This window comes from Pinus tabuliformis, chromosome Q (assembly GCF_031772625.1).
Source record: "Pinus tabuliformis cultivar Carrire ecotype Pingquan chromosome Q, CPIR1, whole genome shotgun sequence".
Taxonomy (NCBI): domain Eukaryota; kingdom Viridiplantae; phylum Streptophyta; class Pinopsida; order Pinales; family Pinaceae; genus Pinus; species Pinus tabuliformis.
In genome coordinates, this window is record NC_142296.1 from 789,766,049 (window position 1) to 789,779,690 (window position 13,642).

General features: G+C 34.8%; 1 protein-coding gene across 3 annotated transcripts; it reads left to right on the plus strand.

Moving 5' to 3' along the window:
• Positions 1–2,860: 2,860 nt before the first annotated feature.
• On the plus strand, positions 2,861–8,309 carry LOC149221853 (nuclear poly(A) polymerase 4-like). Of its 3 annotated transcripts, XR_016249394.1 has the most exons (13): positions 2,861–3,653; positions 3,786–3,863; positions 4,001–4,108; positions 4,552–4,614; positions 4,819–4,980; positions 5,199–5,312; positions 5,411–5,473; positions 5,558–5,887; positions 5,990–6,154; positions 6,257–6,964; positions 7,345–7,421; positions 7,513–7,672; positions 7,970–8,309. XR_016249394.1 is itself a non-coding variant. In XM_089385252.1 (12 exons), the coding sequence occupies exons 1-12, from the start codon at positions 3,561–3,563 to the stop codon at positions 7,535–7,537; spliced, it is 1,986 nt and encodes a 661-aa protein (XP_089241378.1). In that variant the 5' UTR covers positions 2,861–3,560; the 3' UTR covers positions 7,538–8,309. The 3 variants fall into 3 exon arrangements, 2 of the variants coding, with proteins under 2 accessions (XP_089241378.1, XP_089241379.1); XM_089385252.1 differs by having other exon boundaries at positions 7,513–8,309; XM_089385253.1 differs by having other exon boundaries at positions 6,257–6,958; positions 7,513–8,309.
• Positions 8,310–13,642: the final 5,333 nt, after the last annotated feature.

Consider the following 13,642-nt stretch of genomic DNA (forward strand, 5'->3'; position numbering starts at 1 on the left):
ATGAGCAGTGGGAAAGTCAACAAGAAGGTAGGGTAGTGTTTTTTCTAGGGACCTAGTAATGGAGACTTGCATTACATAATAGACCAAATTGTATGTATGTGAATTGCTAATCTAGACTTCATAGAGCGTCAAGATGCACATCAACATGTTTCTAATGACATTGCAACTACTTCACTTATTTGAATTTCATAATGTTTTTATTACTATTTTTTTGGTCATTTTACTTTAGAGATAGATGTTCTCTTATCCCTTCTTTATCTAGACATATTGTCATAAGAAAGTTTTCTTCTCACCTTAAACATTTTAGGTTCAGTTTATGGTTTAACTTTGTATCTTAGACTATCTGGACCAAAACATTATTTTTCTGTTGTTGGTCTGGTTTACCTAGTGGCAAAACAACAATACAATACAGATATAACTTTTCTTTGTTAATGAAAAATTCTACCAACTAGCTTAGCCCCCCAACCAAAAAAAATTGCACCGTAAGAATAAATCATATTAATTATTAGACAAAGAGGAAAACGAGGCCATTTGTTTCTGGTTTACCTAGTGGCAAAACAACAATACAATACAAATATAACTTTTCTCTGTTAATGAAAAATTCTACCAACTAGCTTAGCCCCCCAACCAAAAAAAAATTGCACTGTAAGAATAAATCATATTAATTATTAGACAAAGAGGAAAACGAGGCCATTTGTTTGACACCATTCCTCATTGTTTTTAAATCAACTAACATAAATCAATTTAAACTCTAGATTTTTTAAGCACTAAAAGATTTGAATTTTTTTTGGATTCCTCTCTGTGCTTGATATACTTGAAATTAAAATTGATTTAAGCTCGCAGTAACTAAGTTTCAGTATATTATGATTTTTATATTAATGGGACCAATTATAAAGGAATGAAGTCTCCTTCTATCATAATGTTTGATTTCAGTATTATGGAAGTACTTTCTCGCTTTCTTGGACTTCCTTTTCCTCCTCTACACCAAAAAAATAAGAAAATACATAATTAGCATTATTACATAATACTTCTTTCACATGTTCTTAAAATGTTTATTAAAAATTAAGTTGGATACACTTAAATACACATTAAGTTACTGAGTTTTAATATATCAAATTATGTATATTAATGAGACCAATCATAAAGGAATAGGGTCTCCTTCTTAAATAATGGTTGGTATGAAATAATCATACTTCCTTGCTTTCTTGGACTTTCTTTTTCTCTTCTATGCTAAAAATTTACAATATGTTACTAACATCATTACATAATACTCTTTTCATGTTGCTAAAATGTTTATTAAAAATCAAGTTGGATACACTTAAATTATGTGTATCTTAAAATTAGTTTGATAATATAAATACATTTTTATCTAAAAATGCTATCAACATTGATTTAGAGAATTGACTCACAATATCATATAAGCCTCAATATACTTTAATCTATATGCCAATGGAGATAAGAATGATGACTCTTACTCACATAATGGTTTATTGTTACAAGATGAGTACACTTATCCATAATGTGCCTTTCACAAGCTTTCCCAAGATTATTGTTAAATAATAAGTTGGAAAACTTAAATTTCACACTTTTCACTTACACCAAGTAAGTTAGATATGTGGTTGATATTAACATGTGTTTTTTAGCAAAGGTTTATATTTTAAATATCATTATCCTTATGCTAATAGGGATAACCATAAAGAGTAGGGGCCTATTGCTAACATATTAATTAATTGATGGTTTGTCTTATAACGACGCCAAATTAAGAAAATCCGTGACTAGCAATACTGTAAGATGATGATGGTGGTGGTGGTTGTCCATTGATGATGGTAATGGTAGTTTTCCATTGAGATGAATTTTAGTCTATTGAACTTTAAGAAAAAAAATTATAAGAAATTATTTGGTTTACATTAAAATTTTATTTTTGCACTTATTTGAAGAGATAAAGCACCATATAGTTTTGATGAGTTAAAAGATTAAGAATATAAGTATTATAAGGAATACTTTAAAATAAAAGATCTTATGAGGATGTATGCAAGATATTTTGAGAAAACATGCTTTTCATTTTCAACCATGTTCTTAGTATTACAAAGCTATATAAATTTGTTGGACCAACAAACATTTTCCATACCCTATTTTACTCTAAAACTTCTAAAAATTTATTTTTTATTGAATATGTTAAATACTATACTACTCTTTTAACCATTCTTAAAATGACCATTAAAAATAAATTAAATGTATAATACATATATATCAAATTTTTTTATAATATAAATATTTTTTTCCCCAAAAATTATACTATATTAATTAAAAAATTAATTCGCAATAGGATAATGCTTATACCTATAAAATAAAAAATAAAAGTAATTTTTTTATTCGCATAAAAGCATGCCTAAAAAATTAACTAGAAGACTTATAATTCAAATTATTGACCTAATAATGTATTAATTACAATGAAAACGCTTGCTTTTGACTTTCTCCTATTATCCTCTATCCCATAAAACCCATAAAAATAAAAGTAACCTCAAACAAGAAATTTTGCAGAACCCTTTTTCACTCATACTTTTCTAATACTTATCTAGAAAAACCATTAAAAAATGAAAATACAACTAATATCTAATCTTCAATGTAATAAAATATAAAAGTAAAGTCGCTTAAATCATTCACGCCGACTTGTCTAGATTCTCCTCATTGCGTCAAGTAAGGTCGTTAATTTTTGACACGATGGGAATCGGGTAAAAATCTAATTTTATGATTTTTCCCGATACTATAAGCAGGTTTTAAAAAGCAAAAGAGAGTGTGAACAGGGGCGTAAATAGATAAAACCGCGTGACTGCAGCCAGTTTTAGCCACCCCCAATTTGGCCGCGGTAGCATTATTTTGACTCGGTAACTTCTCGGTCATCGGATTGTTTCTTTTTCCCTGAGCTTCGTCTGTGGCCGAGTAAGCGAGGAAAGTCTTGCGCTATCCCATTACCCTTACAATTCCCCTCTGATATTCTCCACTTCTCCCTCGCCCCGCCCCGTCCTGGATCCATTTGTACTCACTTTGCCCGCCATTTTCCTTATTTTTCTCCCATTATCTGCAGTTGTTTAGGTTTTCCGGCGCCCCGTTTATCTTCTCTTCATAACTGCAAATTGCGCATAGATTTTGTCTTGGGATCAAATCCATCAGCTGCCGTTTTCGGCTCTCAAGTCAGGGATTGAGCCCTAGATACATCATCTACAACTTGCTGATCCGTGAGGCGACGTTGTCTCAGGCTAGCTTTTTTCTAGGGCCTGGTATATGCTTTTAGGGATTATCTGCAAATTGCGCATAGATTTTGTCTTGGGATCAAATCCATCAGCTGCCGTTTTCGGCTCTCAAGTCAGGGATTGAGCCTAAATACATCATCTACAACTTGCTGATCCGTGAGGCGACGTTGTCTCAGGCTAGCTTTTTTCCAGGGCCTGGTATATGCTTTTAGGGATTAGGGTTTGGGCTATTGAGGGTTTGCGCGTATATCCCATATTCAGGGGTCTGCAGGGTTCGAAGCCTAGACGGTATTTGGGATATCTTCGAGGATGGCAGGAGAACGGCAGTATGGTGTTACAAAGCCCATATCAATGGCAGGACCCACTGAGGCTGATCTTCACAGGACTCGGCAGCTGGAAGAGGTATGACCAAAATCAAATGCCCCAGCTCATTTTTAAAGGTTTTCGTGGGCTAAACGTAATTTTTTAATTCCCTTCTTTTCCATAAAATTGCATGTGTTTGGGTGTTATATTATATGAGGTGACTGTGTGTAGTTTTTGGTGAGCGCGGGCCTTTATGAGAGTCCAGAGGACGGTGCCTTAAGGAAGGAGGTTTTGGCCCAAATTGATAAGGTCAGGGGACTTTATATATATTTATATAAAATTGGTGTATGGATTATGAAGAGGTCTTAAGCATTCAGGAAATTTTTGACATTTTCTGGTTAACGTTCCTCGCGCGGGGCAAGTCTGATTGTTTCATTATTTTCCAGATTGCAAAAGCATGGGTCAAGAGGATAACTGATGAAAGAGGGTATGGTGAACAGTTGGTGGAAGAAGCAAATGCGAAAATTTATACATTTGGGTCTTATCGTCTATCGGTAAGTTACCGGAACTGTCACGATTCTCGTTGCATTGCTTTGTTTTGATCGCATCTTCTATCTATTTTCAGCAAAGATTCTGGTCTTTAGGGTTCGGATAATTTATAATCTCACCCATTAGTGTTACAGTCAACGGCTGTCAGCTGTTGAGGTTGATGCTTTCAACTATAGATCCAGATTGCCGTGGTACTTATTTCTGTTGTGTTTTAACCCTAATTTATGACTATGGTCATTCGATCAGTCGATAACACTGGATGCAATTCTGTTAAATAGAAGTGTCATGTAAGTCTTGAAAGATGTCCACTACATGAGGGACAGAGTCTTCTTTGTTTTGTGTAATGTTGCTAAGAACTACTGCTGTTATAAATGCAGAAACCTTCTCCTAAGGTTCTATGTTTTCATTGGTTTAATAATTAATTGCTAGCAAAATCTGATGTCGGCAGGTACATGGTCCAGGAGCAGATCTAGACACGCTATGTGTAGGGCCTTGCTATGTGATTAGGGAGGTGAGTACTGGATGGTTTTTTTAATCAAATTGCTTTTCGTATTGATTGACAATATATTGTGTCAATTTTCATAATACTATCTGTGGGTGATTTCCTTGGACACAATTTGCTTCGCTGGCCACATGGATGCAAAGTATGCAGCTGGCTTATTCTGGATGAATGCTACTAATCGGAACAATCAATTTACATTGCTCTCTTCCATAGGAGGATTTTTTTGGCGTTTTGCATGATATGTTGGCCGAAATGCCGGAGGTCTCTGAACTCCATCCAGTCCCTGATGCACACGTGCCTGTAATGAAGTTTAAGTTCAGAGGGATATCTATTGATTTGATCTATGCTAGCATATCACTTTGGGTTGTTCCTGAAGTAAGTTACTCCTACACCGAAAATAGCGCAACGGTTGGCTCTGTATTTTTTAATAATTTTTGCGTTTCATTAGGCTAATTGTGGTGTCTCCCTTTGCTCGCCACTAATTATTTTGTTTAGAATCGGTGCATTTTTTAAAATTTGAGTAGTGTGTATCATTTGATCCTCATTGCGGAATTCATTTCTGATTTACAGTTTTTGTATTGTCGTGTATATAGGATTTTGATATCTCTCAGGAGTCAGTACTTTGTGATGTTGATGAACAAAGTGCAAGGAGCCTCAATGGATGCAGAGTTGCAGATCAGATCTTGCGCCTTGTACCCAATGTTGACGTATACATCGTTGGTTTTTTTATCTAGTTGACATACTGCCCAACTATTGTTGATTTAGATTTACTGCATCTGATGCTGATTTAATTGGTAATTTGCAGCATTTTCGTACAACACTCAGATGCATGAAGCTCTGGGCTAAAAGGCGCGGTCTCTACTCAAATGTAAGTAATATATAAGATTTGCTTATTTCATATATTCTGTTGTTCATATGGATTAAATGTCTAACATAGGATCCTTTGGTACAGGTCACGGGTTTTTTGGGTGGTGTGAATTGGGCTTTATTAGTTGCCCGGATTTGTCAACTGTATCCAAATGCAATTCCCAGTATGTTGGTTTCGCGATTCTTTCGAGTCTATACACAATGGCGATGGCCAAATCCTGTGATGCTTTGTTCGATAGAGGAGGGTACCCTGGGATTTCCTGTATGGGATCCACGAAAGAACCCTCGTGATCGGACACATCATATGCCCATTATAACTCCTGCTTATCCGTGCATGAACTCCAGTTATAATGTATCTACGAGTACACTTCGTGTCATGACAGAGCAATTTCAGACTGGAAACAAGATTTGTGAGGTATGCGTTTGTAAAAAACTTTTTGTTATTAAGCTTTGTTATATTGATAAACATGTAAATGGAGTCTTGTAGACATCATTCTGTAATTTGATTTTGGAACAGGATATTGAGATGAACAAGGCAGGCTGGGATGCTCTTTTTGAGTCTTATCCTTTCTTTGAGTCATACAGAAATTATTTGCAAATAGACATCGTAGCTGCAGATCAAGATGATTTGAGGACGTGGAAAGGATGGGTTGAGTCACGATTAAGGCAACTTACTTTGAAGGTTTGACAATGCTCCATGAACCTATGCTTTTTTGGCTTATTGATACGTAGTATTATTGTTTTGTATGCACATCTGAACTTCGCTTGCTACTTAATTTTGCAGATTGAACGAGACACATTTGGGATGCTGCAGTGTCATCCTTACCCTTGTGAATATAGCAACACATCTAGTCAAGGATATCATTGTGCATATTTTATGGGTTTACAAAGGAAACAAGGAGTGCCAATACAGGAAGGTCAACAGTTTGACATACGTGGCACTGTAGATGAATTCAGGCACTCAGTGATCATGTATTTTCTTTGGAGACCAGGAATGGACATCTTTGTATCACATGTACGTCGAAAACAAATTCCACCATATGTCTTTCCTGGAGGGGTATTACCTAGTCGACCTGCAAGAGGTGCGAATCAAACAGTAAAGGCTTCTCCGGGGAGTAGTAGCGGAAATTCTGGTGATGAATCTCCAGAACAGTGCAGCAACAAGTCATCTGTGAAACTGAACAAGAGAAAACATGAAACTGCAGGCAACATTGACAAAGGAGACAAAAAACCTGCTATTAGGTCAAATCGTGTGGTAGCTTGTTTAGGAGCAATGGAAGGTAGTCCATGTCGAGGCAACATAGCTGAAGAAGCAGTTTCTCAGAGGGTAACTGATGGTGATGTACAAAGCCGTCTGAAACAAAAAGTTTCTAAGGTCCTGGGTAGTGCTAGAACCATAGACACAGTTTCTGGCAAAACTTCAACAGAAGGATCATTGGGAAATGTCACTGCGATGAGGGCTGAAAATTTCCAAAATGGGCGGAAGGTGGAGGTCTGGCATTAATAAATGGTGTTTTTGTTAATTTTTAAATCTAATTTAGATATTATGCTTTTTCTTCGAATTCTTTGCATATAAAGAAGAAACCCTGTAGCATGACATTTAGATTTGAGGATATCATAATATATTAATTTATTTTGGGGTTTCCATTGCCAAAAGAGTCAACAAGGTAATATTCCTTGCTGTTACTTCTTCTTGACTATGGCTAAATTTAGATGCAACTGTATGATTCTCTCGGGTTTCAATCTTATCTTCCTATTGCTTTTAAGTTTTTGTTTCTTTCCCTTTTTTCTGACTTGTTTGCCTTGCATTTTTTCATGGTCCTGGTTGCTGGTCATGGATTTCGTTATGCATATGGCTTTCTGGTGATCAAGCACTCGGTGTCACTTGGAACGATCTTGGCAGTTCAGGCAGGATCAAAAAACGATGCCGTTGGTAAGTCAGTCAGAAGGTAAGCATGAGCTATGCTCTACTTTGAAAAATATATTTTTCTAGTTGTCCAAGTGCAGAATCCAGTATAACACTGTTGGCATTGGTTGTAGGGTTACTCTTGCTTCGAGAGCATGATGGTTAAAGGAATCTGCTTTAAACTTTGAAGGCCACACTTCCAGTTACCTGGTCATCGGATTTTGATCTCATTGATTCTATTCAATCTTCAGACTGACATCTTATTCAAACATTTGCATTTTCATAGAAAAACCTGTAAGTGATTCCTTTGTTTTTAATTTTTCTTCCTTAAGATAGATAATTACCGTGTCTGAAGAGGGAGTGGGACTGGTCTCGGGGGAATTCTCGATATGATGGCAAAACGGAAGGTATGAAAGAAGTCCTGTGGAGTAAGGTTTATATGAATGATGCAGGTCTGAACAAAACCCTTGGGATACCTTCATTTCTTCATTTGTAAGCATGCCTTTGCATGTAGTCATAGTTGCTGATACTTTGGCATGTCTTAGTGCTCCTTCAGATTTTCCAAATGTACAGTGATCTTTTCTGCTGCAGATGCTGCAGGTAACTCCTCCAGTGTGTTGAGAAAGAATGGTTATTCTGCGGAGAGTTATCATCATTTAGCCACTTCCAAGTGCAGTACATCTGTTGTGCTAAAGACATAGGTTGCTGTTTTTAGGTGTACACTATAGTCTCATTAGGTGGGGGGGCGAGGGGGATCCGCATTGAAGAGGTTCAACTATTCTAGTATCTATTGAGGATAATTTCGAGATTCTGGTTATAGACGGTTATGTAGTACCTCCCCTGGATATTATAAACTAATTGGCCGAACTTGATGTAATATACAACTTTTTGCCGAAAGAATTTTAATGTATATATTGGGCTTTTATTTCTAGTTCCGTATGTTGTTTTTTTGATGTTGGAAAACATGTTTGTTGAGTGAATCATTGCAAGTAAAAACATGTAGAACGGATGTCAGCTAGTTGACTTTTGCTATGCTGACTAAGGTTACTTTATTTTTCAAAAGATTTCTTAGCAGCAGTAACTAATATGTAATCATCCTATGTTCGGGCACGTGCGTCAAATGAATTGTGTATCCCTCAATCTGTGCGTATGGCAGGCAATAAAAATCCTTTAAAGCAAATGTTTGTAATGGTGTCAAAAATGTTTGTCATTTCAATTGTTGTATTCATTCTATAAGTTCTCCCGAAGTTTCATCCATTCAATGTTAATAGAATTCCAATTGTTGTATTTATCCTATAAGTTATCCTGAATTTGCATCCATTCAACGGTGTTATCCTATCAAGTGCAAAGACGCTGAATATTCTGAATAATTTCAGAGTAACATTGTCTTTTACGTGTTAAATAAGAAGCAATTGAATACATTTAATAGAATAACAAATGAGCACCAATCGAACACAATAGAATGTGATACACATTCTGAGAGGTCAAAGCAAATAATAACATATTATGTTATTGTTTAGAGTAGTTAAAATACTTCATGCTTTTTCATAATTTTGATAAACTATTATTAACCATTAAAATAATGAAAGCCAGTATAATGTTATTTCAAATAAAAAATTCTACATTTAAAATAAGAAACATTTAAAATGAGAAAATAATTTTAAGTAAACAACTGTGAAAATGTTGTTAATAAATTTGTTGATCAGCAAAAGTTATATAAAAGTTTTCTTACATGATTTACTAGAAATGCCTGTTACCAAATAGGATGTACCTAAACTTTTGTATTGAGAAAGCCTTTATGCAGTACTTTTGTCATGTTCAGATAAATAATTTTATGGTTCCTAATAAGAATCATTGTATGTGTCTATATATTGGTTACGCATTATAGTGATAAGTAAACTAAGATATAGAAAGCTGAAAACAATAAATTTTATACTTTTATATTGATGCATTATGAATGACAGACACTCCTTCACTTTTAATATTTGTATTCATTATTCATTTTCAATAAGAGAAGAAGCTCCCATATTCAATAATCCTCTTATTGAGTATTTTCCATTAATTATAAATGTTTTTGATGTATGCTTAGTGACTATACAAGCTATGAACCATTAATATTTGTATTCATTATTCATTATACAAGCTATGAACCATTAATATTTGTATTCATTATTCATTTTCAATAAGAGAAGAAGCTCCCATATTCAATAATCCTCTTATTGAGTATTTTCCATTAATTATAAATGTTTTTGATGTATGCTTAGTGACTATACAAGCTATGAACCATGAATGAATGTCCCACCCCTCGTAATATTTCCATTTATTTTCAATAAGAGAGGAAAGCTCCCACCTTCCCAAGTGTTTTCCATCAATTATAAATGCCTTATAAAAACCAACATCACACATCTTAAAATTACAAAATTTAAATTATAAATCAACATCACACATCTTAAAATTACCAAATTTAAATTTTTCATTTTGTCAACCTAATCAAGTATTTTCCATTAATTATAAATGCCTTGTAAAAACCAACATCACACATCTTAAAATTACAAAATTTAAAATTTTCATTTTTGTCAACATAATCAACATAAAAATTTGATGCTCTCTTTGGAAAAAAAACATTTGGCTAACAATAATTTATTTATAAAATTAATGTTTTTTCATGTTTTGTTGAAACCTTGATTTTAAGTCTATATTTGGATTTTAACAGACTTGTAATATGAAAATGATTTTTTTTTTCTTTTTCTTTTTTGTTAATTTTATTTACCAAATTCATTTAAGAAGAAATGGTTATTTTACAAGGTTGCCATCCGAATTCACAAAATTGCTGTAGAAAGGGCAAAGTCTTAATTTATAGAATTAGGAGATCATAATCTTGTTTATATTTCTCGGATGGTCTGATGTGTATTGCCTTGTTTGGATAGGCTGATCAATTTTGATTGTATAATTTTTGCCCCTTCATAGGAATGAGAAAAGATATTGGGAGAAAAGAAAGTTGAGATGAAAATGGGGTTTGGATGAAAAGCAATGGACTTAATCAAATTCCTCAATATTGGTATGTTAAAATGGATAGTTTTGTTCTTGACTTTGACTTCCTAGATGGCATTCTAACTCCAATGCCTACACCAAAAAGAAGGTAACAATCTTGTAATACTTGTTCTTTATGTTGACGACCTTATACTCACTAGCAGTGACACTGAACTTCTAACCCAAGAGAAATGCACTCTTAGGAAAAACATTGAATGATTGAGTTATGACATTTCTTGGCCTTAAAGTGTTACAAAGTAAGTCAATCTTCCTTTTCTAGCCTAAGTGTGCATGGAAGATTATCTCCCTTGTAGTATGGAGTTAAACTTGTTGCCACTTGTACTACACCCAAAGTAGATGCCATTTAATACCATCAATTAGTTAGCCTTTTGTATTTGGCTCATACCCATCTTGATATTTGCTTTATTGTTGGTCTTGTTGTCCAATATACGTGTATAAATTTATAGGGTAAGTTCCTTAGATTGAACACCAAAGGACACTGCTCATAAATAGATCACAAATCAGTGCACCAGTGTTCTTGACATGGTTAAAACCTTCAATGAGGGAAATAGTGTATGGCTTGAGCCAACACAGCCACTTTAGACAATATTATTATGAAAAGAAAAGAAATTTACATAAGTTTTTTTTATAAATGGCCACAGACAAATGACCCTCCATGCTCTTTAAATATAGACCATGGACCAATCGGGTGTTAAGCTACGGATCAAGTATCGGTAATACCAAGGAAAGAATGAACCGTCAGATCACTACATGTATAGAACGTATTGTGACTGTCAGATTGTGAGTTACAAAAAGTACACACTGAAGAAACACACTTTACCTCATTATACACTAGACCACGTTATACTTAATTATTTCTTATGTGTCGGAATATTTTAACATCCCCCCTTAATAACAACTTGGGATATGATTAAAGAATGTACTAAGAAGGGGTTGGCTTACAGTGTTCCATGTGAAAGTGGCGTAGAAAATCACATGCATACTTGGACTGAGAAAGGGAAATACTTTTTTTGGATTGCACGACTTAGAAGACTAAGAAAATAATGCAAGTGTTTTAAGTTTACCATTTCAAACTTATTTTTAGGGCTAGACTTCACATGGTTTTTAAAAGGTTGGGTCACTACCAGTAAGGGTAAGATCATCAACATGAAGAACAAGAATGATCAAGGACTTACCCACTTTCTTGGTGTAGACTATATTGTTAGAATGACATCTAGAAAAGCCAGTGTCTAAAAGAAAGCTATCCATTTTGGCATACCAAGCCCAAGGGGCTTGTTTAAGACCATAAATGAATTTCTTACGCTGACATACAAGACTAGAGTATTTTTGTATAAAGCAGGAGGTTGTTCCATATAGATTTATTCATGCAAGTCCCCATGCAAGAAGGCATATTTAACATCCCTTTGATGGACTACCCATTTGAAAGAGGCAGCAAGGGAAATAACAAGGCAGATAGAATTCATTTTGGCAATAGGGGAGAATGTTTTAGTATAGTCAATGCATTCAACTTGTGAAAAACCCTTAGCAACAAGATAAGCTTTATGTTTATCAACTTTTCCATCTGGTTCAAACTTTGTTTTGTAAACCCATTTGCATCTAACAAGTTTTTGTCCCTTAGGAAGACGAACAAGGTTCCATGTATCAATTGCCAATAATGAATGATATTCTTCATTCATAGTTGCGTCCCATTCTAGATGGCCTAAAGCTTCTGCAAAGGTGTCAGGATCATAATTCACTGAAACTTGAGCCAGTAAGGAAGAGGCTCTATCGAACTGAGAACGTGTACGACGCTAATCTGTAGGATCCCCTGCAAGAGCACCCTCTACATCCCGAGTAACATAGAGTTTTTTTGGAAGCTGAGGAGCTTAAGGAAGAACCTGAGAAGGTGGGGGAGGATTGTCATCCTCGTTGTCATCATCTGAAGAAGGAATATTTTCAAAAGTAGAAGAGATAGAGAGAGGGGGCACATCCGCCGAACTAGGCTCATAGGCCGATATATTTTCATCAAACTTTACATCTCTTCTAATGATAATATCTTTGGAGTTAGGTTGAAGAAGTTTATATCGTTTGACATCTTCAGAATATCCAACAAAAATACATTTTTCACTCAGGTTCTAAGGTTTTATGTTTCTCATCTGGAATATGGGCCCATGCTTCACTTCCAAAAACACGGAAGTGACTTACATATCGTTTAATTGAGCTCCATGCTTCTTCTGGAGTGATATTCTTTAAAACCTTAGTAGGAGTGTGATTTGCTATATCATTTGCACAGTTAATTGCTTCTACTAAAAAATTAAGACCAAGTCCTTTAGATTTAATCATACAATTAGCCATTTCTTTTAAGGTGCGATTCTTCTTTTCAGCTACACCATTTTGCTGTGGAATATATAGAACAATATGTTGCAATTGAATTCCATGCTCAGCACAAAAGTCGATGAATTTGTTGTTAACATATTTTCCGCCATTATCAGATCTTAACTTAAGAATTTGATGTCCAGATTGTTTCTCAACAAAGGCCTTAAATGCCAAGAACATGTTAAAGACTTCACTCTTGAGTTTTAAGAAGTATGCCCAAGTGCGTATGGAGAAATCATTAATGAAAGTTAACAAATACTTGTATCCAAAGAAGGAAACCACTGGAAGTGGACCACATAAATCACTATGCACACGCTGTAAAGGTGTTGAGGTGTGCTAAGAGACACGTTTTTCAAAACTATCCCGATGATGTTTTCCGAGTACACGTAGAACCATCTCTGCAAGATACCATAGGAAGATCTGTTACCAAATCACTCATGCCAAAGTTTAAGGGAAGAGTTGATAACCCAAATTTGTCAAACTTATACAACCTTGTAGAATCATCAGCAATGCTAGTAGCTAAAAGTTGTATAGGATCTCTTAGGTTCTTAATTGCAACATTATGAGGTGAAAATTTGACGGTTTTACCTTCACCTGAATGAGTTATATGATATATAGATAGAAGGTTGCAGGGTAAGGTAGGAACACATAATACATCATTAAATTGAACATTGTCTAGATGAATAGTTCTAGACCCTACAACACTAAGATATCTATCATCACCAACATATATATTTTTGGTGTTACAATCATTTAAAGAAGAAAACATGGTTTTGTTTTTGTCCATGTGATAAGAAGCTCCAGAATCAATGAGCCACTCATGAGAACAAGAAGAAGAAGATACATTTAGTGCATAAC

What these genes read in the sequence shown, in the direction of transcription:
- LOC149221853 (XM_089385252.1), top strand. Translation starts at nt 3,561, where the DNA reads ATGGCAGGAGAACGGCAGTATGGTGTTACAAAGCCCATATCAATGGCA. An exon ending in CTTGCTATGTGATTAGGGAG is followed by an intron (nt 4,615 to 4,818) that starts GTGAGTACTGGA and finishes TCTCTTCCATAG; the next exon opens with GAGGATTTTTTTGGCGTTTT. An exon ending in CTGGAAACAAGATTTGTGAG is followed by an intron (nt 5,888 to 5,989) that starts GTATGCGTTTGT and finishes ATTTTGGAACAG; the next exon opens with GATATTGAGATGAACAAGGC.